Source organism: Pleurodeles waltl, chromosome 3_1 (assembly GCF_031143425.1).
Source record: "Pleurodeles waltl isolate 20211129_DDA chromosome 3_1, aPleWal1.hap1.20221129, whole genome shotgun sequence".
NCBI lineage: Eukaryota > Metazoa > Chordata > Amphibia > Caudata > Salamandridae > Pleurodeles > Pleurodeles waltl.
Window position 1 is genome coordinate 1,722,006,054 of NC_090440.1, and position 27,645 is coordinate 1,722,033,698.

Sequence of the window (27,645 nt, forward strand, 5' to 3'; positions counted from 1 at the left end):
CTACGCACCCTTGGTATCCGGCATGCTGACATTTTACAGAGCCGGCCATGAGTGTCTGGGCAGCGCTTTAGGCAATAGCACTTAGCACTGTTTGGGAGGAAAAAGCATGCACAGCTGCTGCCTTCTGTCCTGTATCTAATGCATCTGTGATGCATTCTAGTACTATTGCTACCCCTATATTGTTTGTCCTTAGAGCTGTCGTTGGTGTGGCACGCTGCAATAACCTTGTTGCCCCACTCCCAATTGCCTCCTTCTCCATGGATTCTCTCACTAGCACCCTTGACGGGTGACTTTCATCTCTCCAAGGCCCCTCTCTCACATTTCATTTATTTTGTAGAGCTAATTTAGGGTGTAAGAGTGCTTTACCACACACTCTCATATTATCCACGGAAAATGAATCATAGAAGTTTGTAAATCAATGTATAGGAAATGTAACATGAGAGAATGTGTGTTACAAAGTGCAGGAGTCACATGTCATTCGTATTGGAATCACTATACATTAAGAGTGTTTTGTCTGGAGAACTACAAACTCTGTATGTAAAATGTAACAGAGTGGATGGGGTTGCCTAGACTAAGAAAAGTATCCCTGTGACAAAAGCAGTAACCACTGAGCTATCTACATAAAATACAAATCTACATGTTACACGTGTTTTGTAGCAGGAATATTAGCCCTCTGTTCTTAATTATTATCAATCAAAACTGTGAGTAGAGATAACACTGATCTTACCAGCAAGTACATTAACCAACAGAGCTATCATGTTGTTATTAATATCCCCTGAAAATTGCTGGGCACACATAGAGCTGTGCAGACTATACCTGTCACACCTGACCTGCCTGCTGTATCTTCTGCCCCTTCCCAAAGCTTGGCATCCGATGCAGTAGCACTGGTTGCACCACCTTATAGCTGAACCGGCCTACTCTAATTGACTGAAGGAAGCTTCTGCGATGCCTGCCCGCGAAGAAGCTTGCACTGCTGCTCACTGTACATTGTCTAATGTCTGTGAGTGAAGACTATTGGCACTCCAATTGCCAGCGCAATACCTCTTCTCTATGAGGAAGCAATACTTGCATGAACCTATTGGCATTTATGGTATCCATACTTGCTTTGCGATTGAAGGAAGCTTGCATTGCAGTTGCTCATACGTTTGTGTGGGCGTAGTTTGCTCTGCTTCCGCCTGTGCTTTTGTGCTTTTCTTGGTGCTGACTGACGTGAAGGGGGAAGTAGCTGGTTTTTCTGAAGCCTGGTCTGGGGTTAAATTATTGTTATATACTGTAATTTGGTCACCAGATGCTCTTTTGAGGGCCTAGGATGTGCCATATCCAGAATATTTATAAGGCACATAAATTCGTACACCGAGATTTAGACTGTAAATCCTGCACTACGGCACAAATTGAAAAGTGCGCGTCTACTTTTTCTACAGTAGGGGAATAATTCAGTATAGATTATTTGCAAATTGTTCCTCAATTAGAGGTGCTGTTGTTTTAATCTTCTAAAACCCTGCATTCTCTTGTTTTCCTAACCTTTTATTTAATTTTCTATTTCTTTATACACCACACTTTATTTCAGATCACAGGTCAAACTACTTTACCAGAGATCCTCAAAATCCTTTTGTGTAACCTCACTCGGAGCTTCGTACCGGCGGCCAGTAACAACACCGGTATACATTTCGTCTCAAACGTCCTCTCCAACTATTGCTCTACCGACCAGTCCCTGCTGAGCGCTTCTTTCCAGGAAGTGCGCACCTCCCTGCTACCGGTGAGTGGCCCTCTCGCTGTCAGTCATGCATGCCCTCAAGCACTGCAGCTTTTCTTCCAAGTGTGTCGAATGAAGTCATTGGCTGTCATTATATGTAACGTAACCATCGCTTCTCACTGCATCTCTCACCTTTTTACTGCATAACTTCACTCACATCCATTACATTCTGTTTGGCTGCTCTATTCTACTAAACCTCAACCTAAATATACTACACGCTACAACAGCTAGTTCTACTCCGCCCCATTATTTTCTGCACTACCAACCCCATGTATGTCAACTTTTGAAACAAGAGACTGCGAGATTTTGGAAACAAATAGGGGGGGGCTTAATTTTCAACTTTGAGGTACATTGAGGTACATTGAGGACATTGAGGTACATTGAGGACTCCACTTTGGTACACTATGTAGCATTCTATTCTACAACAGTATGTTGCAACCTACTGTGCTGTGCTCTACTAGTTGAAATGCTATTCAGTTGCAGCATCTTCTGTTGTATTTACTGCCCTCTTCTACAGCTTATACGAGGCAAACCCCTTTTTTATTTTCTAATGTAATCAACCTGGTTAACTTCTGTTCCACCCACCAAACTAAATACCTAACTAAAATATCTATTTGTCTAGGTTATTTTTTCAATCCACCAGTGTTGATAAGTGGCTATGAGACAGCATCAGGACTATCAAAAAGGATGTCAAATGCATTTCTCTCTTTATGTCTAAGTTACTACTCTTCATCCCAACCTATTTTACTACACCAGAATTCCTTAAAACCTTTTTTCTCCACTCTATTTACGTCGGGTTGGCTTTGCTCTAGTTCCCTGTCCTGTGATGTCTTCATCTTTCTTCGAGCTCGCTTTGCTTTGATACATGCAGCGCGTTTCTCTGTTCTTCTAACATCCCCAGTTATATTCTACATTGCTTCACACTACTATGTTTTGGTCGACTATATTATATTTAATCTCTGTGTTCTACACTAGTTTATTCTCTTCTACATTTTTCAGCTTTATCTTACTTTAGTTTGCTATGTATTGCTATTTTATATCTCTACCCCATGATACTTTGGTCATTCTACTTTCTAAGTTTTCTATCGATCATCATTTATTATATTCCAGACTAGTTTACCTTACCATGTCTTATTCTTGTCTTTTCTGTGATGCTGTGCTCTAATCCGCTCCTCTTTATTTCTGTACAATCCACAAAACGAAGGCGACTGTATCATTTAAATATCAGGTAAAATATACTTGAGAAATGCCCCCAAGCATTAAGAGGTTAGTTTTTGAAAATGAATACATTTTGCAATTAAACACATATTTCTCATTTTGGATAAGCAAACTAAATTTCAACTAAACAATCAATTGTCATTTTGATGAACAAAGAACGTTTTGTCTCAAAACACCGACATTCCTTAAAAAATAATGTTGGTGTCATTGAATATATGTATTTTATAATGAAAGAAAAAACCTTTGTATCCATGTGGGGGTTTACAGGGGAGTGTGTTGCCTAACACTGACGTTTCAAGCGCAAACACAAAGCAGTGAGTATTTTCGAAGTTGATGCTGACTACATATGTTAAACCTTCCGCATTGCACACCAAACTCCAGCAAGAAGGGTACAAGTGTGACAACAAATGCACTTTCTCCCTGATGGGCTACACATACAAATAAAACATTGGCCATGATAAAACTCCTCATGTCTGGATAGTCGTTTGGAGGACTATTTCTTATGTATCAGGATGAAACAGTGTAATGAAAATATATATGATTAACCTCTATTTCCTATTATGCTTCTGTTTCTGAAATATAGCTACTGGCAGACCCTGAGAATCAGGTACTGCTGCTAACAGGAGTGTACAAGGGTATGGCAATGGTCAAGACAGTTCAAGGAAGCACAAGCCTATGGAACTCTCTTTTAAATCTCCCTAAACAGATTTTCAATCCAAGCAGGTAAAATGAACCCCAACAGTATGCACTGACTGCGTGTGATATGATATTTTCAGAGAGAGTGAGTGAAATGTTTAACATGTTTATTATGTATGTTTCATGATTTATTGTTTACTGTAGTGTGCTTCACAAAATTTTGCAAAAAGCTTGTTTTCGTATCACACTATGTATTTTTTCTTACATGAATCTTTGCGATTGGGTTTGTTGTTTGCATGCTTTGTTCCCAGTCTTGGTAGTTGATTTACAGATGGATAAATGGTTCAATTCTTAGTTGAACAGTCCATAGTTTACATAACTTGTTAGTGGTTTACATTATCTGGTTGCTGAATGGTTCAGGGAGTGTGTGGTTGATGGCTTGCATTATTTAAACTGGTGTGCACAAATAGCTCACAGTTGGTATTATTGCACCTGGTTTGTTTAATGAATTATGGTTTATATTGTTGGCTTAAAATATGTATGGTTAGTTAATGAGTTGTATAATTGGTCTGTGTTTCGTGGGATCAAGCCACAGATTGTGTGATCTGTTGGCAAGAACTGCAAATGGGTTGCAGCAACTATTAGACCAATTTTTCATATTTATGTAAACTGAGATTTACCAGTTAATCAGTCTAAAACTCATGGTATGGTTTTCGGTCGTCGTGCTAGGGCTTAGAGGACTTTCTTTGTCCTCAGGACTAAGATCAGTAAAGGTTCCTTCGTATCCCTGTCTACAAGTGCTGCTTGTTGATAGATTGAGCTGGCGCACATTGAAAGATGACAGGGCAGCTGCCTTAGCTAGGAACATAGATGCAGTCTTAGGTTTGCTAAGAGGTTAAGCAGCAAACTCATTAAAGTAATGCTTAAAGTCTATACAGCCAAATGCCGCAGCAGTGCAACCTATGGCCCAGGTGTCTGTGGCATTTGTGATCAGCCGGGGCTGTAGAAAGTGGAAAACTGGTTTATAAATTGACTGCTCACCATAACCATCTACTAGCATTTATGTAGGCCATGTGGGAATTGGGCATGGGTATACAAGTGATTTTGTGAGATTGCAGCCCCTTCTCTAATGGTTAAGGACATAGACGAAGGAGGAGACTACACTTGACTGCGCAGTCCTGACTGATTGCGTGGCTCTTGTAAAGAGCTTAAAAAATACCTTGGCTGTCATATATATCCAAGATGTGTAATTCTCTGACCTTGGATGAGCTGTTTCTGAACCCTACCACCTTCAAGCCCAGCTTTCAGAAACACCTGGTGAGCGCCATCTTAGATAGATGTGCAGAGGAAAATATGGCAAAAATTCTGGTCTGTCCACATTTGTTGCTCATGCTCAAATTAGAACTTGCTTTGGTACTGAGCTGCATTTTCTGTGGGTGAGTAATACACAACAGTACCTGCTGTTTAGATTACGCCTCAACACTGCCCATTTCTTAGTGGCATACTGGAAATATGTCCGTGCGATGGATTGTCTGCACAAAGCACTATGCACTTTATCCCTTTTTGTAAATACTATTGTACACTGAGGTCTGTATACATCTTACCATTCTTGAAGCAGGCCAAGATAAGGCAGTGCAGGGCTGCCCTGGAGTTCAACCAGAGGCTCCCACAGTAAAGTTATGCCACTCTGTAGCAACTTATATGTAGTGGGCTATACGTCTGAGCTCTGTGTCATGACCAGTGTAAAATAGGCCTCAATAGTAATTGCCTTTGGACATTGGATATTTCACTTGCTTCTGGTAATTGCACTGTATGCACTTTATGATGTATTACTTAACCAGGCCAGCGCCAAACAGGGCTTAATTACATACTGTAATGGAACCGTTTTGCTTACGGTTGTAACTAGTATATAATACTGTTTTATTATGTAAATTGGTATTTCTTTCTACACCGAGTTGCTTAAGACCTTTTATATTTTTAACATTTTTATGATGTATCTGTTGTTTATGTGTACTTTTATGATTTTTAATCAATATCGAAAAAAGAAAGGATGAATGAAGAATGGATTATATGATTAGTCTGATTTGTTTTTCTTGCTAACCGTTCTTTTGCACCTGTATGTCAGACTATTGTTGCCAGAAATATTGTCTGACATAAATATTGTGTCTCAAATATCATATCTATCAACTGGGTGTCGAGTGACTGTTATTAACTCCAATGGGATGATATTTTTGCAAACAATATTTAGAACATGATTATTATATCAGAAGATATTCACCTTTCTGTCTTCCTATATTTCTGTTTTTTATGTGGATTATTCTGGTCTTGATCACAGTTTTTTCTTTTTCCTTATTCTAGTCAGAATGCCTTTCTACTATTAATCAGTGGGAGGCCTCTCATTTCCTTGACATCTGGCCTTTCAGAACAGAAATCCTATTCATTCTCACTAGCCAGTACGTCAGGGGTTATTTAGAATTTTGGTAATGCCGGGCTTTGGCCAAAAATTGGTAGATGTCCTATGTACCCTATTCGTGGTGTAATGCCCGGTATAGACTTTAAATATGGATGGCAGGGCCTCTGACATTTTTGTGTGAATGTTCTGCATCTACAAACCCTTAAGTAATCCTTTCTGACTTTTCTGATCCCCTGCTTTTCTCCTCCCTTTCGCTTCTGCTGAGAATGATGGTCTGATCTGTGCCTCCTTCATCTTCCTTTCCGTCCAGCATCTTTGATATCTCCAACATCCACTGAACTGAATATCAAGCTTGTCTTTTCCACTGCTGCATCTAATTAGATATTGCTTCTTTCTGAAACCTAGTCCAAAGTGTCCTACTCATACAACATCGCTTAAAACATCATCACTTAATTTTGGCTTAATTTCCATGTTTGCCTTCGATTCCACTTTCGCTGTGTTCCTCATGCCCTAGCTCCTCTCTCCTGCTGCGCCTTGGTGAGAATCCATTTCCAAACCTGTTCACTCCGCACTCGTGTTGTGGACCACTACCCCAACCACCCTCATTCACCAAATGCTCCCTTCCTCGTTTGATCTACATTTCTTTAAATGTACTTAGCGTACTGTTTTTTTTCGCATCCTTATTTTGATATTTCCCAGTCACTTTATCCATTACCCTTGAAATATTTCTGCAATAAACGTTATAGCACCGCGTTTGTTATACCTGTTTCCACTACATTTCTGATACGCCTGTGTTGTGCTTTGGTAGAAAGAGAATAGAAAACAACACTTTATTTACTGGCTTGAGGTTTGTATGACTGTTTCATAGTTTTTATGGTTGATTCACGACTTGCATTATTAGTAGCAATTCTGTGTGTATGTTTGTTTCTAATCTTTCTGGTTGCGACTGTAATTTGAATGGATGTGTTAATGACCCTCCCTTTGCTCACTGTGTGCTGTGGTTTTCAGATGCTACATTTGCAGGGAAGTGCTTCCATGTGGGCTCTGTAAAGGTTTCTGTATTGTCTGGGAAGGGTTACTTCGAGTGGTCAATTGACTATGATGTTTTGTGGTTTATTTATGGTTGTTTTTTTTACCATGAAATGCACCTTAAAACTGGACCCATCAACTTGATGCTTTCAAACCGTTATGCTAAACCTGTTATCATACCTACTATTATACCTTAGTCTTTTCCCTTCAACCTCATTTCCTGAATCCATTTCTCCTGAAGACCCTCTGGCAGTTGTATCTTTACCTTGTTGATAGTCTTCACTCATTCCTTTGTCTTCTTCATATCTTTTCCCTTGCATGGTGTACACATTGTAGTCCTGTGTCGCTCATTGGACCATTTTAGCTGCCCTTGCCTTCAGCTAGTACTACTGTCCTGCCCATTCCTCCAAAATGTATCCCCAGGCTAGAAGAGGATCTGATTCCCCAAATGTTTGTCCTACATGATTTGTATGAAGGCATCATAACCTTCCTTGTGCTTAGGTAGACTTCTGACCATTCTATGCAGGTTTTTTACTCACTCACCATATCGTTTCCTCAGCTTTGAGTCATCAGATCCCTGTCTGGATAGGTAATAGACAGTACCTCTCCTAAAATGTTGATCTATGTTTGAGATACACCAATCGGAGCCTATCATTATGCCGTTATGCCTGCACACCTTTGACTACACCTCAATATTTCCATTGCCTCACCTCCTGTCTCCTCTTTTCTGAGGCTAGAGAAACATGGTATGATGGCCCTATGCTACACTGTGCCATCTGTTGTCTTGCACACACATTTTTGACCAAGCAAAGGCACCTTCACATAGCCACTGGTCCATCAAGTTGTAGTGCACAGTAGTTTCTCGCTAAACTCCACGCAGTAAACTAGCCAGTTGAGGAACAGGACTTTGGACCTTTTGAGATTTGCATTTGGACTATTGACTCTGAAGGGCTATCAGGACTAGGGCAAGATCACCTTTCATGTGTTTATAACTCTCAAAGATTACCAGAACCACCTGCCACTGGCCCTTAACCTGGCTGTACAATCATTGTCTCAGTCTAGACTTCTTGACACTCATTCTGTTCTCATTGTTTCTCTAACTCTCCAGTGATTCGTCACAGAACAGAGCTGCTAACAGTGGCCAGTCCAGGAGCAACAGTGTATTTCAGGACCTCCAGTACATCACATCATGTTTGCAGTACTTCAAGAAACTTGGTCAAGGTAACCCCTACTTAAAGACTACAGACCTAACAGGAAAATGTCATGCCTCCATCTGAGAGAAATGATGCTCAGCATGTGTCAAAATGTCATTTCATTTAATGTGTACAAACACAGAATCGTGAAGAAGAGTAGTGTAATTATTTGACAGTCAAAACTTGCCAATGTATTGTGTGACTGGACTATTTGAGTAAACGGTGTTAAAAGAATACAAATAGGCCCTCATTACTAATGAGGTGGTTAATTCCAATATGTGTGGTAACAACTGTTACCACACATACCAAAGATATGGGTGTGGCGACTGAAAACACACACCTGCAGTTTTCTCCTGATACATTTTGTTAGGTTATTCTGAAATGTATCAGGGTGGAAATGCCACCTAATTACCAGGACTTGCTTGTTTTGGTGTGGTGGGCAAAAAAATCAGCACGTAATTTCCTATTATTGGGGACAAACTGTTAATTGAGAGTTATTTTTTGCACCTGATAAATTCCGACCCACCAGAGTCGGATTTTATGTAGGGTGGTAAATATCATCCCAAATATGTACAACTCGTAATGAGGGTCAAAAGTTGAGAGTCTTATCCCCAATACCAGTTATCTCTTTTTCCCTATGTCTTTCCCACATTTAACAGCTTTTTTTTTTTTTTGCAGTTAGTAATAGTTCTGACCAGACGCAAACAACAGCCAGCACATCCATCAGTGAAGACCTTGAAGGCTGCATATCCTTGTTCCAGGTGAAATAGTGTTATACCATCTTGTAAATCTTTTCTTCTCTTACTATTCAACGTTTCATAGGCATTTTAATCCCAAGAGCAACCTACGCTCAACACCCATCAAAAATATTTAGGGGCTTATTTACAAGCCCCTTGCGCCGCAGATGAGTCGCTTTTTCCCCAAATAAAAATATTATGCACTGGCTGTGCAAGGGGCTTGTAAATAAGGCCCTTAATGCGTATTTGCATGTCTCTATATGTCGCTCAAGTAGGCTTCCCCTGTTCTTTTTAAAATACAAACAAATTTCCAAAACATGTACAAATTTAAGGAAAAATAAAAGTCGTGCACTTTTAATGATTTGGCAGGCTTGAGAAACCTAAGTGCGCATGTGTGTTTGGTTGGCCTCAGACGGCCGGCCAATCACACATGCGCACTGAGGTGCACTCTCCCCTCCGCCCCCCTCTCACTTCTGTTGGTCCTGCCTTGCCCCTCCCTGCACTGCTGGCTGTGCCAGAAGCAGACAAATAAAACGATCTGTTGTTTTATTTGTCTGCTTCTGGAACAGCAAGTGGGGCGACGCTCCTTCACCCTGTATAATAGCCCCTTTTATGTTCTTCCTGAACATCGTTTTTTAAATATCGTGCTACCATAATATCCCCCAAGAAAATCAACTACCAAAATAGTGTCAAGGTAGGTATTTCTACATAAATATACATTTACCATACTTAACTCCACAAATGTACTCTGACAATATTTTTATCTTCAAAGTATGTACATGTGGAGTTTTGAAGAGAAAATAATAATTTGGTAGTGAATATTCTGGTAGCACGATTTTTTGTGCTCGATATTCCGACATACAACCGCCTGCCCTGTTTTAGTTCCAGCTTCCCCCAGCTGACTGATATGTGTTGTGAGGCAAACCTACGTATCTCCCTGTGCTTCAGGGAATTAAAAAAACAATCGTTCCGGCCCACAAAGATGAGAAGAAATTTGATCTCAAAGTGAATGATCTGCGTCATTATCAGAGCCAGGATCTACGAAATTAATATGCGCTTCAGCAAAAGAAAGAACTGTCAAAAGCTGGAGTGACTAGAATGATAAGTGGGTGATTTTATAACTGGCCAGTGCCTCTGAACGAATGGCCTGATGTGTGGCAGCCTGCCCTCATCCCTTACCTTTGGAAGGCACCAGTCAGTTGAGCAAATTGTATTGCGATTTTTAAAGGGACTGCCTGGTAGGTTAGTGTGTCCGACATCACCGCCAGCAGGGACTTCACAATACAGAACATGGGCCTGTTTATCTGAGGATGTGGTGATAATTCAATGGATGAAGAGACTGCAAATTTGTTTATCAAAAATCAGTATACACATACCTGTTTTTGCCCTTTAAATGGATGTAGAATATCTCAAGCCCCTTGAAATGAGAGAGTGTAATGTGGTTCATTAATGGCTGGGTAGAATGTTACTACTAGACTATAAGGTGGTGGAAGCACCTGCAGCTTATGAGTGATGTAAAAGTTAGGTTGGAGAATTTCACATTGTGTTTTATGGTACTATTTACACTACCTGTGCATGTTGTGCTGATGTTCCCTTAAGGGAGGTTACCTTGGTATATTTCACTGATGCCCCAGTTAGTTGTAACGAGAACACAAGAAGGGTCGGTGGGTGTTTTGACTCAAAATCAACAGATACTGCAATTTCTAAACCTTGAAGAGATACATGACAACAGTCTATCACGGCATCCTGAATCCTTATAAACCAGAAAATGTACATAACCATGGTTAGAAACAACATCTGAAGTCGGGCACAAACTAAAAGACCCATCAATTATTTCTTTTTATTCCACAGCCCGCCCTTAATTTTACAATCCCTAGCTGTGGTCTTCCATGGACTGCGCAGAAAGAAAATTGTGGCAAAATCTCACGGGTTGAACTGGCCTACGGGGTTTGAGGAATGTAACAAAAATTCCATGGCCATTTCAAAACTCTTCAGAAGTTCTATTGAGGCCTGTGGAAGAGCGCTACAAATCTCTGGTCCTAGATAGTGGTATTAGATACACTATAGCAATGTGTGGCAGCCCAAGAAGTACTATAATTTACATCCTGCCACGTGCCTTCGAAACACTCTGCTCTATTGGAAATCTAGAAATCTCTACAAACCCTTCTTAGAAAACTCTACAGACATGCAGTCATTTTTGGTAAGCATTCTTCCTTAGTACAATAAAATATGTGATTCGAAGACCACTAGGAAAAATGTCATGAAGGCCGCAATTAAAAGACTGAGCCATGTATGCCTTCTGCTTGTAGCTGTTGAACTACTAAACAGTGTTTAATATCAGAGTTAGTTTCACAGCTACTATCAAACTAAAGCTAATTTCTGTCTTTAGTTTAAGTGAGGTAGACTGGCATATCAGTGCCTAAAGAAGGGCAGCTTGCTGTAATAGGTTCTGGCACTTGGTAGGCATGCAAAATTGAGGGCAAAAATCAGTCATTCGATTAACAGTAACCCAAGTAGTAGCACTGATGAATGGGCTATGGTGATGGTCAACCTGGCCTACTGCACTGGGGCTTGGAGCTCCGGGAGTGGTAACCCTGCCAAGATTCTGGGATAGCTGAAGGCATAAAGGTGTTGACATTGGCAGAGCATTTGGCATCAACTGGCCTACTATAGTGGGAGATTCGTTGTTGTGGTGCAAGGATGCCACACGTTGATTGGGTAAGGTTCTTGAACTGGCCAATCCGACTAGGGCCCCCACTACAAGAATGGAGGGGCTTGTACACTGCCCTTCGGCGGTAGCAGAGGGGTGCATCAGGGATGTATTATTGCCCCCTTTCTGCTTGCACTATGGGGGTCATTCTGACCCTGGCGGCCGGTGACCGCCAGGGTCACCGACCACGGGAGCACCGCCAACAGGCTGGCGGTGCTCCCGAGGGCATTCTGACCGCGGCGGTTCAGCCGCGGCCAGAAAGGGTAAACCGGCGGTCTCCCGCCGGTTTACCACTGCCCTTGTGAATCCTCCATGGCTGCGGAGCGCGCTCCGCAGCCATGGGGATTCTGACACCCCCTACCGCCATCCTGTTCCTGGCGGGTCTCCCGCCAGGAACAGGATGGCGGTAGGGGGTGCCGCGGGGCCCCTGGGGGCCCCTGCAGTGCCCATGCCCATGGCATGGGCACTGCAGAGGCCCCCGTAAGAGGGCCCCGCAAAGTATTTCAGTGTCTGCTAAGCAGACACTGAAATACGCGACGGGTGCAACTGCACCCGTCGCACCCCTGCAACTACGCCGGCTCAATTCTGAGCCGGCGTCCTCTTTGCAGGGGCATTTCCTCTGGGCCGGCGGGCGCTCTTTTGGAGAGCGCCCGCCGGCCCAGAGGAAATGTCTGAATGGCCGCCGCGGTCTTTTGACCGCGGTGCGGTCATTCAGCGGCGGTACCTTGGCGGACGGCCTCCGCCGTCCGCCAAGGTCAAAATGACCCCCTATATGTCAACAGGCTTAAGCAAGTGCTCTTGTCTTTGGGGGCTGACTACCCAAAGGCAGGGTCGAGATCATTACCGATTCCACTGTATGCAGATGATGCTGTCTTCATAGCAAGGACCTCAGTGGGCCTACAGTTGTTTCTGGATAAGTTTGTTGATTTTATTGCTAGCTTGGGTCTAGCAATTAATTTCACCAAATCCTATGTAATGGACCCGAAAAGCACTAGATGGAAAACATTCATGGTGGGCTCGCACTCATCAGTCCCTGTTTTTTCGTACCTCTGGGTTCTATTTGTTTGTCATAGAAACTGGAAGCCCCTGATTGAAAATAAGAAAATGGAGCTCATCAAGGCAAATGCTGCTGTCTATAAATTTACTCAGAGAGTAGGGTCCTGCCTGCCCAGCACCATAATCAACGTGTATCAGGCCAAGCGTGCCTCCCAGGTCCTATGTGGCAGTGAGGTGTGGGGGCATACTAGTGTTGACAGTACGCAGTCCATGGAAAAATTGTTTTTAAGGCAGGTCCTCAAGGACGGCTTATCCTTGGATCATGCAACAAAGATTCCATGGATTGCACATATTTGGGGTGTTTTTAATAGCTTGGGTAGGGAGGACCTATTCTGTGGCCCTCAATGCACGAGCACTGGAGGTAAAATGGGTACAGATTTTTACTGACCAGATTTAGATTCAACATGGTACTTTATCTTCTGCCCTCGCCGAGGGGGTTGGAGGCTTTCTGGTTCTTTGGGTCCCTGTGGCTGTGACAACCTGTCTCCACAGGATACCCTTCACTTCACGTTGCTTTACAGTTACTTTACTGATCCTAGGATAAAGGTAATTAAGCCTTTATTAAAATCCCCTAACTTTAGGCAAGCTCAACTGGCACAGATGTTTCTTTAGCTATTATCAGATGGCCACATTTTTTTTAAAGTTTCTTGCTTTTTAAGCGCTGTAATGACAGTAAGAGATTTCATGCTTGATTAACTATCAATCAATTTACCAACCAGGATTTATAAAGTGCGGCTAATCACCTGATAAAGTATCCAGGACCTTGCAGCTGTTGCACGTGCTGCTGCTATTGCCAAAGGTCAGTACCTCCATCTTGTCTGTGTTCAGCTGTAGGCAGTTGTTCTTCATCCAGTTAGCGACGCTTGTCATGCATCTGTGGAATTTGGTTCTGGTGTTGGAGGGGTCGTCAGTGAATGAGAGGATGAGTTGGGAGTTGCCTGAGTAGGAAATTACGTTGAGACTCTGGGGTCTGACGATGTTGGCCAGCGGGGTTATATATTTGTTGAAGAGCATGGGATTGAGAGATGAGCCCTGGAGGACACCACAGGTGATCTCCTTGGGTTTAAAGGTGAAAGGTGAGTGGTGGATCCTCTGGGTTCTTCTGGTGAGGAAGGAGGTGATCCATCTGAGTGCATCCCCTTGGAGGCCGATGTGGTAGATTCTTTTGATCAGCTTGTGGTGAAATACAGTATTGAAGGCTGTCAAGAGGTAGAGGAGGATCAAAGCTGCCATTTCTCTTCGGTCAAGGAGGGTTCGGATGTCATTCGTGGCTGCGATCAGGGTAGTTTCAGTGCTGTGATTGCTGGGGAAGCCGGATTGGGAGGCGTTCAGTAGCTGGTTCTGCTCCAGGTATGTCATGAGTTGCTTGTTGATGATTTTTTCCAGTACCTTTGTTGGGAATGAGAGCAGGGAGATTGGTCGGTAGTTTTTTGCTTCACTGGGTCGGCTGAGTTTTTTTTTTTTAAAGTAATGGTCTTACTTTGGCATGTTTCCAGGTGTCAGGAAATGATATGGTGGTGATAGAGGTGTTGAGCAGGATGGTGAGTTCCTGGCTGATCCATGGTTTCCAAGGTTGAAGATGTGCTGCAGGCTTGGGTCTAGGGGAACTCCTGAGTGGATGGATTTCATGGTGGAGGTGATGTGCTGGGTGGAGAGGATGTTCCAGGTGGTCAGTGTGTGGTTAGTGTTGGTTAACGTGTTGGCGTACCTAGAGAGGAATTCCGTAGGTGTGGGTTGGGTTTCGAGGTTTCTGTATATGGTTGCGAACTTGTAGTGGAAGAAGTGGGCAAGGTTGTCACCCAGCTCCTGTGAGGGTGTGATGTTGTTTTCGCTGGCAGCTGGGTTTGAGAATTCCTTAACAATGTTGAAAAGTTCCTGGTGTTGTTGGCACAGGTTTCGATGCGTGCGGCAAGGGTTGTCAGGTTGTCTTCTTTGTTGCCCTCAGCAAGCGGTGGTGGAGGTTGAGGGAGGTCTTGAAGGATGCTCTGTCGGAGGCATCCTTTCTGGCACGCCATTTCCTCTCCAGCTGTTCGATGTCTTGTTTCGCTGTTCTGAGTTCTTGGGTGTACCAACTGGCCCAAGGAGGATTTTCTTTGGTTGTCACTCTTGATGGGGAAGATGCTGTTGACGCATTTGGAGATCCAGGCATTGATGTTTTTCACTCCCTGTTCGAGGTTGGTGGTGGTAGCGGGATTGGAGGTGCTGAAGGCCTCTGCCCAGCTGGTCTCTGAGATTTTCTTCCTCCTCGGTGGGGGAAGCTGGTTATATTGGAGGTGAAGGAGCCAGGTCTCAGAGAGGAAGACGTTGGGTGCGAGGGTGAATAATTCAGTGAAATGCTTGCATATTGAGCGTGTGTTGAGAAGGGCGCACGTGAGTTGGTGTTTGTGCTCAGATGGTGTCTGTGGTGTGTTCAGGGCGGCGTGGTCGGTGGGTTGGTGTGTGTGCTGTGGCAGTTGAAGTGACAGTGGGTGCAGATGAAAGGTCCTAACATGGAGCATGGATCAGTGTTTGTTGCTGCATCTGGGGCTCAGGGTGTAGATCTCGGCGATGGTGTATCTTTGGGGGGAGGGAGGACCAGTGGTCATGCTGCAGGGCATGGTCTAGGCACCGATGGGCGTACATGGGCTTGCCTTTGGCCAACCAGCGGAACGCCCGCTGCATGCATCCACTGCGCTGTCGCACTGCGGCCTGCATTAAGTAGGTCCTGGGGTGGGCGGGACTCCTGTTGGTGGGAAGAACGGTGAATGGGAAACCCAGTCAGAAAAACCCCAGGGGGAAAACCCAGTCAGCTGCAGTTTCACTGGATCAGTCTGGAACAAGCAGGAACTGGAAGCCACAGGCAAGTGGCAGGCTAGGTGTGCAGGTGCCTACTATGAGGTTGACTCTCGCTCTCCTAATTTTTGTAATCTGAAGGTTGTCTTTTAAAGGATTTTTATCTGAGGTTTTTATTTATTTATTTCTCATGTGTTTTTTAAAGGCTTTGCATGTTGTATATTTATAAAATGTTTTACAGTGGATTGCATGATATTTTATGGTTATAACATAACCGAATAAAGACTATTTGAAGTAACCCCTGTTTCTCAGAGGGCTAGAAAGTCAGAGGAATATGCAAACAAGCTGTATATATAAAATAGGAGCCAGTAACATATTTACATGGAGAAGCACACATGCAGGAAGAGCTTGTGGTTAGCATCAATCTCTCAGAACGCTGACTCCATAATCCTAAATTAGACTTTCTATCCGAGGCTCTGAGCCATGTTGCCTCAATGGTAAGTGCCTGACTTCCCACCATTGCACCCAGAATTGCACTCCGACCGACTCCTGGCTCATGGCGTTGAGTCTAAAGACTAACTGTAAACAGATTCCGAAGCTCCAAGTCAGTCTAGGTCTCAGAAGATATGTTGAAGGTCAGCCGAGCATTGCCAGGGTAGCAGAAGAGGGGCTGGAAGCAGTGCTTAATTTGTGCTTGTTGTTTCCGCTGCAAAGCACCAGCACTTATTTTTTAGGGCGGGCACTTATTTTTCTGCATAATGCATTTACTGCGAACAAAAGACACACATGGGAAAGACAAAGGAAGAGAAAAACGATAATGCATCACAGTGGGAGAAAGCAGAAAGCTGGAAGAGTGAGCTGAAGAGGCAGGGAGGGGCTGTAAATGGATTACAGAAGCCTGAGGTGGTTTCAGGATTATGTTGCCTCACTATTCCGTGTTCGCACATTTAATTGCATTAGCCCCGTGTTTAAGAGGAGGGCTTTGAGCACCGGCACATTTTAATATACAAATTAAGCACAGGCTGGAAGGAGAGTGCTACCCCAGTGTTTTAATCTGGTTACTAAGAACGAAGCAATACTAACGCTCTTAAACTACTCTGATTTAGGAGACTCTCATAAATATGCCTAACAGAGGCTCACAAAATGAAGGACTGCTGAATTAATACGAATTTGGTGGGAATGGCCCCAATAGCGCAAAATGTTTTTCTTTTAATTGAAAGCATTTCTAAAATAAACTTGGTAGCCGCCTCCCCCCCCCCCCCCCCCCCAATACAACCGAAGGACAATCTCTTATCTCTCTAAAACCCTACCGGGGGCAAAGGTGTGGGGGACAAGTTGAGGATCGTTCATTTATATATTGTTGTGTATTTCAAGGATTGAAAGTGGAGCGATAGACCCCTGTATTATCTGTTACAGTGAAATAATATGTCAAGTTTTGGCGGAACTACTTGCATTACTGAGATTTTGCAGCATTTTACACACCTCTGTATTGATTAATATATAGTATTATATCTTATGAAATAGTGAGTTCGGGTGTAAAAATGTGTTTACAAAAGAATGAACTCTCCAAAAACTGGTGCTGCTCTGCGGAAAACACTGCTATCAAGGTCGGAGTGGAAACCAAAATCAGCCCTGACAAAAGTGTTGAAAGCCGCCCCACAGTGGGGGATGCCACCACAAGGCTGGGGGCTTGGAGCATGGGTGGCTCATGGCAACCCACCCTGCTCTGAAAGCATGCCATGCAGCAGAGCGGCACAAATCCCAAAGTGACAGAATGGTCTGTCCAAACCTGTTTCTACCTACCTCTGCTTAAAGGTTTCTATGGTAGGACTGCTATGGCCTTGGACAGTGAAGACACCCTAGAAAACATGGCGGGTAGGTCCTGAGAGATAAAGCATTCATCGGGCCATTGACTAATTCATGAGCTAAATTCAACGAATTAATGGACTTGTGTTTCATGTGGAACTGGTTGCTCATTAAACAGTTAAAGGAGCTTGGTGCTGATATTACTGAACCTGATGAAGACGCCTCAACTGAGGCATTTTCAGCATAAAGTTTATTGAAGGAAATCTAAGGATTATTTAAATACAGCAATTATGGTACTTCTTAGAACACTACAGTCTGAAAGAAGGGAGCCCTACGTAGGTAAGCATATAGGAGTGAACTGTGCAAATGCATTCGAAATTTGTGCAGTGCAGTAAAACCAGTCATGTGACCGACTAGGTTTTCGTGAACTTATTTGGGGATGTTGAACGTTGGTCCACAATGGACAGACCCAGGCCGGATTTCCGGGATAGACATATGAGATACATTTTCAACCAATTAATTTAAATAGAAATCTCAAAGTTGTTAGTTGTCTTGAAAACCTATCACGGATCCAACCCTTGTCGTCATTGTTGGACACCTGATTTTAAATATTCGTATTTTAGTGTTGTGTAATCAGTGCTTACAAAAGCCGGTGCATACACTTTTAAGAACTACAAACCTTCCAAGGAAGACCTGCCCTCTCTGGTTCATTATTCAATATCCGCAGACTGCACTCTGAGGCATGGGGTGGGGTTGAGGAGGAAGACATATGGCCCTTAGTGCCAATACCTTCAAGAAGGGCAAAGATTTGTGGAGTATGGAACGGGTTGTGTGAGTGTTTATATAATATTTTGATCAAGAAAATGTGTAGCAACTTTACCTGAGCATAATGCTGTTCTTTCGAATAGCATAGAGTTCGGTAACATTTTAAACTTATTTCACAAAACAGCCATGTTGGACTCAAAATGTTCTTCTAACCTGCATTTGATAATGCACTCCAAACTATCGCCTGCAACCTGCAGTGAGGCTCATCTTAGCAAGTCTGAGCTGATACACTAATGCCAATATTTACAATTTTTGGCACAAAACTGCGCAAATGTAGTTTTGCGGCAAAAAGTATAGTGCCGGTTTGCGTCATTCCAAAGTGCCAGCCGGACGCCAAATTTATGGAATGCCACAAGCCGGCGCAAAGGGTGGGCTATCATAAAAAAAAATGACGCTAGCTGGGTGGGGGTGGCGTGGCGGTATGGGAGAAGAGGGTTTTGTATCAAAAAATGACATTAGACTGGTTAGAGGCAAAAAAATGCCTCTAACCAGCCTAACATCATTTTCTGATGCAAAACTATCCATACCACATGACTCATGTCTTAAAAAAGAAAGGAGTCATTGCCACCACCTCAATGTCCAATACAGGGGACCAGTGTCCCCTGGGCATGGCAATTGCATCCTGTGCCATGCAGGGGGCCCCAAGTTGGGCCCGAATGGCACTTTCATTTAAAAAAGAAAATACTTACCTATACTTACCCTACGTACCTGGGATGGGATCCCCCATCCTCTGGTGTCCCTCTGGTGTAGGTGGGGGTGTTCCTGGGGCTTGAGGATGGCACCTGTGGACCCGTTCCATGGTGTTCAACCATGGAAATGGGTCCACAGGCATTCAATAATGGTGCAAAGCAAGTTTTGCACCATTATCTAACCCCTCCTTCTACCCGTGCGTCATTTTAGCACAGGAAAAAAAAAATGGGGGTATGGGGTTAGCACCATTTTTTAGATGGGAACGCCTACCTTGCATCTCATTGACACAAAGTAGGTTCAAGCATCTAAAAAAATGGTGCAAACTCCAATATGGAGTCTAACATCAAAATGTAGATATGGAGTTAGTTTTGCACCAAATTTGTGTTAAAAAAATGACGCAAATTTGGTGAAGTGGAGTATAAATATGCCCCTAAATCATTGGTAGATTCCACTGCTTTCGAGATCTTCTGGCACTGATGTAAGGGACGGTTTATGTGCAGCTTCCTCAATGCATTCTTTTTATCCGTGTTAAGCTGTCTTGTTCCTCCAGGTATCACACGTAGGTTAAGCAGCTAGGCCACACCTTTGCTATGTTAAGTAAGGGAAGTGTTCCAGTAAATTCTCAGAAGAATGTGGCAGAGCAGGGCAAAGTAGACATGAACTAGTACTACCAGATGGAAGGGTAGTCCAAAAATGGAATTTGTGCAACAAAACAGGCCTTTGTAAAGCTCCAGTAGATCGCCTCTTTGTATTAAGTGTTTCATGAAAAATATACTTTTTTTCATCTGTCCTCTCTCTAAAGGGTGCAACAAACCGATGTGAGCAATTTGAAGAGGAATGTTAGCAGCAGAAAAACTAAGTGAAAACACAAGAGCCAGGTCAACCCTCTTGAAAGTGCTGTCTTGTAGTTGTCCATATGACTGTCAGGGCCAGACTGGCCATTGTGTCACTCTGGAATTTTCTTAGTAGGGCAGAGGGCTGCTTTCAGAGCTGGGAGAGATGTCATAACCCAACCATGATAGTCCCATACCCATATCTAGTCATACCCCCTTCAGTGTGGCGTTGGTTTAAATATTTTTGCCAGTATAGATGTTATTTTCCAGTCCAGACCTTATGACTGTACATTACTATGCAGCACACTCTTAATACTTTTATGGTGAACTCTTCCTCTCCAGAGAGATTTGCGTAACATTGAACAGGCTTGAACGAAAGCAGAGTTTTGCATAAAAGAGTAAAGACTGGAATTGCCATGCCCCCAATGAATAATAATAAAATGACAATTGTGTAAAGAAGCACTGCATGCCTTATTGTATGTCCAATATTTGTATATTTGAGTTATTGCATCACATACACAACACCTGGGCAGTTATCTAAGAGTTCAATCAAACCGATTAATCTTTTAGGATCTTCCACTATGGCAGGCGATCAGACTCCTTATCCGTGGATGTAGGTAAATTGATGATTACCTACTCACACTGTTACAATATTTAGATTTTTTTTAAATTGAGACGCAGACACCTGGAGATGACTTTCAGTTGTTGAAGGTGGAGGCGGAGCATAGCGAGAGGATGGGAGAGGGATTTGGAGGCGCAAGCCAGAAGGGAATAAGCTGGTGGAGGATGGCAGACGTCATCAGTGAAGCCGTTGCACTGCGGTCAAAGCCCTTGGGAAGGTTCTGTACAGTAGGTTAAGGCAGGTTGAGAAGCCCCCACACGGCTACTGCCCTCACTCTCGCCCTCCAGGGGGGTCACCCCTTCCTCCCTTGCAGAGCCGGAGCTGTGGACGGGACTGGGGGAGGTAAACACAAGGAGTGTGGGTGCAGAGGCTTGTTGGCTCCCGTGGTACATCAGGCACCCCAGGATCCCCAGGCCCAAGGGTCGTAGTGCATTGGGAGGGCCATGGGGGCCTTGCAACAGTTTAAAGTGGCATGCATCAGTTGAAAGTGGCCTGTCATAGAGGAGTTGAGTGGTGAGCGTGGAGGGGTATGACAAGTAGGTGAGGCAGGTGAGTGGCGCCTGTGCCTCTTTTGGTTTGCTTCTGCCTGGCATCGCCGCCTCTCTCTCAGACGCAAGTAACATGAAAGAGACTAGGATATTAGTAAGCAACTGCATTTTTACGCATTATCACGCATTAGACTTCATCTAGTAGTTTCAAGAGGCATGAAGCCCACATCAAGCCCACATCAAGCCAGCACTTCCCGTTTTAGCAATCTAAGAGGAGTTGAAAGGATCTGATATAGCAGGGGACAGTTGAGATAGTCACTGCTGAGTGTGCGCTTTGTACCTCGCAGAAGCAATCCAGCTGGTCCTGGGTGCGGCTTGCGTGGTTCTGGCGTGCCCTGCTCAGCCTAGGATTCTAGTACATCTTAACTGGATTTTGACGGCCTGTATGAAAAATAGAAGCCATCAACAACCTCAGGATTAGGGAGAATTTGGTGTGGCTGAGTCTGCATACATTGTAGCATGATAGTATTATAGCATTGTGCCATTTTCATGTGAGAGTGTACGAGTGAGGTCCACACACCTGTGTTTTGCCAGTGGTGCCAGTGAAGCTAAACCCACAGGAGTTCAAAGGAACTGACTCTTTCAGCAGTCTTCCCTAGTGGGTGCATGATGACGGCTAAAACATTGAGGTCAGGCCGTATGCTGTTCACTCGATCGAGCCAAAAGACTAAGGCAAACCTGATGAGGAATAGAGCCCCACCCTCATTTTGGTAATTTCTAGGTGGGGGCAGAACTCCAGCCTTTTTACATGGATATACTGAGGATAAAGCTACCATGTTAGAAGTCACAACAGAAGGCACAAGTCATTCTTATTGAAGATCAGGTGGTCCAGGGAAGAGGTCAAGAGGCTACCTCAATGGCCATTTCCAGCTCGCTGATCTTGTTGATCACGCTGACTCAAGTGTCTCCTCTGGGCATTTCGGGCCAGCATCTTTTTGGGGAGCAGGCCTTAATATGTTCAGTGCCAGTAAGTGGCAGGGAGGGGATAGCCATCCCTCCTGGTTCTCAAGCTTCATTAAGTTTGGTTTATACTGTAACAGAAACACCTAGTCCATCCATCTTGGTCAGGGTATTCTTTCTGCCACTTCGGACCTAATGCTGAACCCACTGGTGAACATTTCTGCAGACTATGTAGGTTTTTCTAGATCTGTGCAGAGTCTTGAACATATTTTGGGATCTATCTTGTCCCTACTAGAAAAGAATACTGACAGCTCCGACCACATGTTAGACATGCTATTAGTGACATTGAAGGAGCTGCTAGTATCTTCTAGCAGAGAAGTGTTCAAGTCTAATATAACGAGTTCCAAAACTTTCACAAGTGCACCCCGGCATGTGATCCTAGGGTCACCTTGTGTTCAAAGAATGAATGTGATCAATAAGTGATCCTGAAGCTATGTTTTCTGAGGCAGGTTTACCAGCCACAGAGGTAGAGGGTCTTCAGGTCCTCTTCGGGCACCATGTGAAGAAGGGGAAGTCTTTCCCATTTTTAACAAAGTTGGTTATTTAAAACTATAACAACAATGAAATTTGGGTCTAGTTTGTATTTGTCAAAACTCAATATTCATTGTCGGTGTGATCACTAAAGGATGGAACATGTCAAGGTTGCCCTCTCTTTCATCTGCTACACATTGTGGCAAAGGCCACTGCAATTACAAGATGATAGAAGACTATATTATGCAGCAGGGTTGAATAAAATATGCAACAAGAAAAGGCAATTATCAGGCATAATGCGGCTTAGCCTGTTGCAGTATTATTTTTGCAATGTTGTCATTTTAACGCACATTAACACCATCTAGGCAGAAGTTTAACCTCATTAATTCCAGTTACACATGTGAATTCAGTTATCTGAAACCAAAAGGTGACCAGTTAAATGGCCACTGAGGAACGCTAAGTGTGGGGATGTTCTTAGTAATGTTTGAAATATTTGATGCCCAAAACACTTCTCCCCGTTGAAATCTGCAAATTTGTAGCAGATTATATGGGAGTGCAGTAAATCCATAATTATGTGGCAAATGTCACAGGTGTAGAAATGCACATTTCTTTTGTCTCTAAATATGACTTTTGAACCCTTTGTAATCTTCAAATGTCATGAATGTTGTTAGACCTAGCATCTTTGGTGTGGTTCCCCACCTGACGTTTTACCTTCAGACCTCACTTTCGTTTTTGCTGACCTTGAGACTCTGCACACTTTGCCACTGCTATCTAGTGCTAAAGGGCTTGTGCTCTCTCCTTAACACATGGTAGCATCGGTGTATACCCAATTGGCATATTTAATTTACTTGTAAGTCCCTACAACAGTGGCACTGTCTGTGCCCAGGGCCTGTAAATTAAATGCTATTGGTGGGCCCACCGCACTGATTGTACCACCCACGTAAGTAGCAATTTAAACATGTCTCAGGTCTGCCATTGTAGCCTGTGTGGGCAGTTTTAAACTCACATTTTGACCTGGCCAAATACACCTCTTACCAAGCTCAAGCCCTCCTTTTTTATACATACAAGTCACCCATAGGGTAAGCCCTGGATAGTCCGGAGAGCATGGCACAGTGTATTTATAAAGTTGGACATGTACTTTTAAGTTTTAAATGTCTGGTAGGAAAAACTCTTGAATTTGTTTTTTACTACCTCAGGGCCTACCTTCCCAAAGGATAGCATTAAAGTTACCTTATTACATGTAATAAGCTGTAATTTCCACATGGGAGCAGGTAATCAGTTCTTCTTTGATGTCTTTGGAACTGTAATGAAAAATCCTAACTTATGGCGAAGTCAGATGTTAAATTACAAGTTTGAATGCCATTTTTAGAAAGCTAGCATTTTCCCGCCTCAGCCATTTGATGCCTCCAGATTGTCTATGGGTCACATGACTAGGTGTAGGTAACAGCTTGGCTTTGTGTATTTTTCCTAGATAGCCACAAACAATAGAGATCTTAGGTGAGCCTGGATGACTCATCACTGGCAGGATGAGAGGGAAGGGTTGGGCCCACCTGAATTGGTTGAATAAGCTTTGTCCTGCCTAAGTCTTCATCGGAATACAGAGTAATGAAAGAAAAGGAGCATTCTAGTGTTCAGAACCCGAAAGTGCTAAACAGCGACAAAGGGACTGAGAAGAGGGAAAGCAGAACATAAATAACTTGAATCAATATAGACTAGGCCTGGGAGGAATAAGGCCTGGGCGGAGCTCACGGATTTCCACTCCATGGAATTCTGCAGAGTTGATTAAAACTCCATGGAGTTCCGTGAACTGTGGAGTGACCTGCCCGGAATGCGCCTGATATCAGAAGCACTTCCGAGATCAGGCACATTAAGGAGAGGTCCGTAGGCAGCGAAAGCTGCAGTTTCAGGTCTCTTGTGCACCAGTGTGCACAGTGAAAATAAATTTTACAAATGAGGACTCACCTGGGTCCTAATTGCCAGTGACCTGTGGCTCTGCCTCCCTCTGCCCCCTGCTCCTGGGACCGGCCTGGGCTGCTGGCAGAGGGAGACCTGGTTAATCCTCCCGGATCCGGAGCTGCTGGCGCCAACTCTAGCTCCATTGTCCTCAGGACGAGACTGCGCACTCCAGCCCAGTTATGGGCCACACAGTGCAAGCACTGACAGGTGGCTACTGGCTACAGCAGTTCATGTCCTGTAGCATTTAGTGCTATTTTCATAGCGCAAAGTGCATCCTCAGGCCCATTTTGTATATAGTAGTGCATTGTGCACTAAGAAAACAGTGCTAAATTCTGGATTCTGCTGTTCACACAATTACGCATAAATAAGAGTAATTTTGCCAAAAATTACGATTCTTTTTTCTGAGATTATGAGTGATTATGCTAGACAGAACTACACCTACAGCAGTGCAAGAATGAGAGGCAAAGGTGTGATTATTAACACACTTAAAGCATCCCAAGGGTCTCAGTGAAAAGAGAAGATAGGGCGGGATGGAGGAAGTTAGAGGAGAAAACAAATGGAGGATTCAAGCAATAGTAGGCTGTGCCAGAAGGTTAAGAAGAAGATGAGCAATATTATATATAGGAGAGAGAATAATAATCCTTGTGTATTGAAAGGTAAAACAGGTGCTGACAAAGCCAATAGGTCTGTATATTTTATAGACAGTGTTCAAAGGCATACACCATCCATGCACATGCCGACATCTAGCACTCATACATGCACATATTGGAAACATTTGGAAAGACACCCCTAGTTTAAGGAATGTGGTGCACTGCCATAGCAGTGGCAGATTGTGCGCTATACAGTGACAGTAAATTATCATATACGGACATCCTTGCACCCAAAGAGCAACACATGTAGGGATGAAATTAATGCACACACAGATGTACAGTCTTACAGATGCCAACATACAACCATGTAATATACAATTGCCCATGCAAGCAGCCATACAGGACACAAGCATGCAGTCGTGCATGCACATATTAAATGACAGTGTGCGATACACACAGGTGATTATATAGCACGTCACTGTCGAGATTTCTCGTTCTCTCCTTTTCTGACTACTTCTCAGACACACCGGCAAAAAAATACTCGAAGAAAGTACATTCAAATAGGGTTCTAGTCATCCAAATAGACAGACGGGCTAGCGGGCTGATTGACAGATAGAGGCACTCTTCATGTTCGCTAGATCTTCAGCACTTCTGCAGATAAACATTTATAAGGGTGGAGAAAAGACCGCAATGTCAATGACAGTTCTTCACTGGCCTTTCATGGGCAGTTAAATTACTATTTTGGTCTCTATTAGAGGTGGGCAAGCCAACAGATTAACAGGGAGAGCCAGAGTCAAGGAAAATGTCTGGCCAAAATGTTAGGGCATGTGCACCAGCAGAGTCCTGATCATCAACAAACATCAGATAAAATATGATAAGGTCTCCTCAAAATTAAAAAAAGCGTTCTTATTTAAGATGTAGAAGTTTTGACATCAATTGGTTACATTAAAGCACTACACTGAAAAGTACTTAATGAATGTGATCGTTTTTAAGTTTGAACCATTAGTGAACTAAGAGGCAAGACATTTGTCATGTAAACTCTGTAGTGACCTTGATTGTTATAGAGCAACATTATATTCTATTAAATCAAACACAATACGTTTTTGTAGAACTGGTATTTTCAACTAACATATTTGAAAGCGCTTTTATACACCATCATGAATTAAAAAGAGTTTTGGTGAAATAAAATATTTGCTTAAGATCACACAATGAAAGCAGGGGAAGCCATGATTTATCCACATTCTACTGTTTTCACTTTGTACAAATCAGGTAATAAAAGGATATCTGTTTATTTCCTTGTGTTAACTATTTCAATTCAATTCAATTCAGCTTTATTCGGATGAGATGAACTTCCATAAAAGTTACGAACATACATATACGGTTCACAAATAAAACAACATTAAAAAGATTCATACAGTACTAAACACCACATAAAAGAATATGACCACCTTCTAAACAGAAGACATTCAACATGGAACTTCGGCCTGGAACGACTCCTGGTGGCCCACCGACTTCGGTCCCCCACCCACCCCAGCCAGCCATGCAAGAAACCTCGGCTTCATCCTGGACTCCGCCCTCACCATGTCCAAACAGGTCAGCGCCGTCTCCTCTTCCTGCTTCAACACCCTTCGAATGCTCCGCAGAATTTTCAAGTGGATCCCAACAGGAACCAGAAAGACGGTGACCCAAGCCCTCGTCAGTAGCAGACTTGACTACGGCAACGCACTCTACACAGGCATCCCAACAAAAGACATCAAACGACTCCAGCGTATCCAAAATGCATCCGCCCGCCTGATCCTCGACATACCCCGCCGATGTCACATCTCCCCTCACCTGAAGGACCTCCACTGGCTCCCCGTGGACAAGAGGGTCACCTTTAAACTCCTCACCCACGCTCACAAGGCTCTACACAACACCGGACCTACCTACCTCAACTCCAGACTCAACTTTTATGCCCCCACTCGTCAACTCCGCTCTGCCAATCTCGCCCTCGCCATCGTCCCCAGGATCCAGCGCAAGACCTCCGGCGGCAGATCCTTCTCCTTCCTCGCTGCCAAGACCTGGAACTCTCTCCCCACCTCACTACGCCAGACCCAGGACCTCCTCACCTTCAGGAGACTCCTCAAGACCTGGCTTTTCGACCGCTAACAGCTCACCCCCCCCCCCCCCCCAGCGCCTCGAAACCCTGACGGGTACATAGTGCGCTTTATAAATGTAATGATTGATTGATTGATTGATTGATTGGAACTCCGGGTTTTCATGGCCACTTTCAAGAAGCAGCCCACGCATAAAACAGTCTTTTCCTCCAATAATTGTAATGAAAGATACAAAGCGGATTTAAAATGCATAGAATCACCACGTTTTGCTCTTAAAAGTGGTATTAGAAAACTGCTTCGACTAAACACCATAAAAATTACAAAAAAATGTAAAGTGCAGCATAGTTTGACTGGAGATACCACCTCACGGGCAAAACATATCTTCCAGGTTTTTCACGTAGCCCAATGGGAAGCACAACAAAAATTTTATAGTATCTGCTCTACAACAAAATATAAGGAGTGCTCCCAACGACCTAGCGCTGTCAAAAGATAGGGCAAACAAGGGGAAGACGAGGGGAGATTTCTGTAGGCAATAATGGTGGGTTTACTCCATTCCATGCTATTTGTGAATACAGCCAACTTTTTAGGGCCTGTTTAGCACGCTTCTTGTATGACAATGCAATTCTCTAATGCGCCAAAAACCTGTTGTAAATTACTGTTAGCATATTCCGATATGATTATTGATATCCAGGGAATACGCAAACCTTCCTCACAAGAAAGGCAATCCAGTA

The 27,645-nt window shown here is 43.6% G+C and overlaps 1 protein-coding gene across 1 annotated transcript in view; it reads left to right on the forward strand.

The window, feature by feature from the left end:
* Positions 1 to 27,645, forward strand: part of ABCA12 (ATP binding cassette subfamily A member 12) — a 507,999-nt gene that overhangs the window by 172,996 nt on the left and 307,358 nt on the right. Inside the window, exons 6-9 of the mRNA XM_069225635.1 lie at positions 1,568 to 1,756; positions 3,555 to 3,694; positions 8,158 to 8,270; positions 8,921 to 9,003. Of these exons, the coding sequence (XP_069081736.1) occupies positions 1,568 to 1,756; positions 3,555 to 3,694; positions 8,158 to 8,270; positions 8,921 to 9,003 (525 nt within the window). The remainder of the gene's footprint in view (positions 1 to 1,567; positions 1,757 to 3,554; positions 3,695 to 8,157; positions 8,271 to 8,920; positions 9,004 to 27,645) is intronic.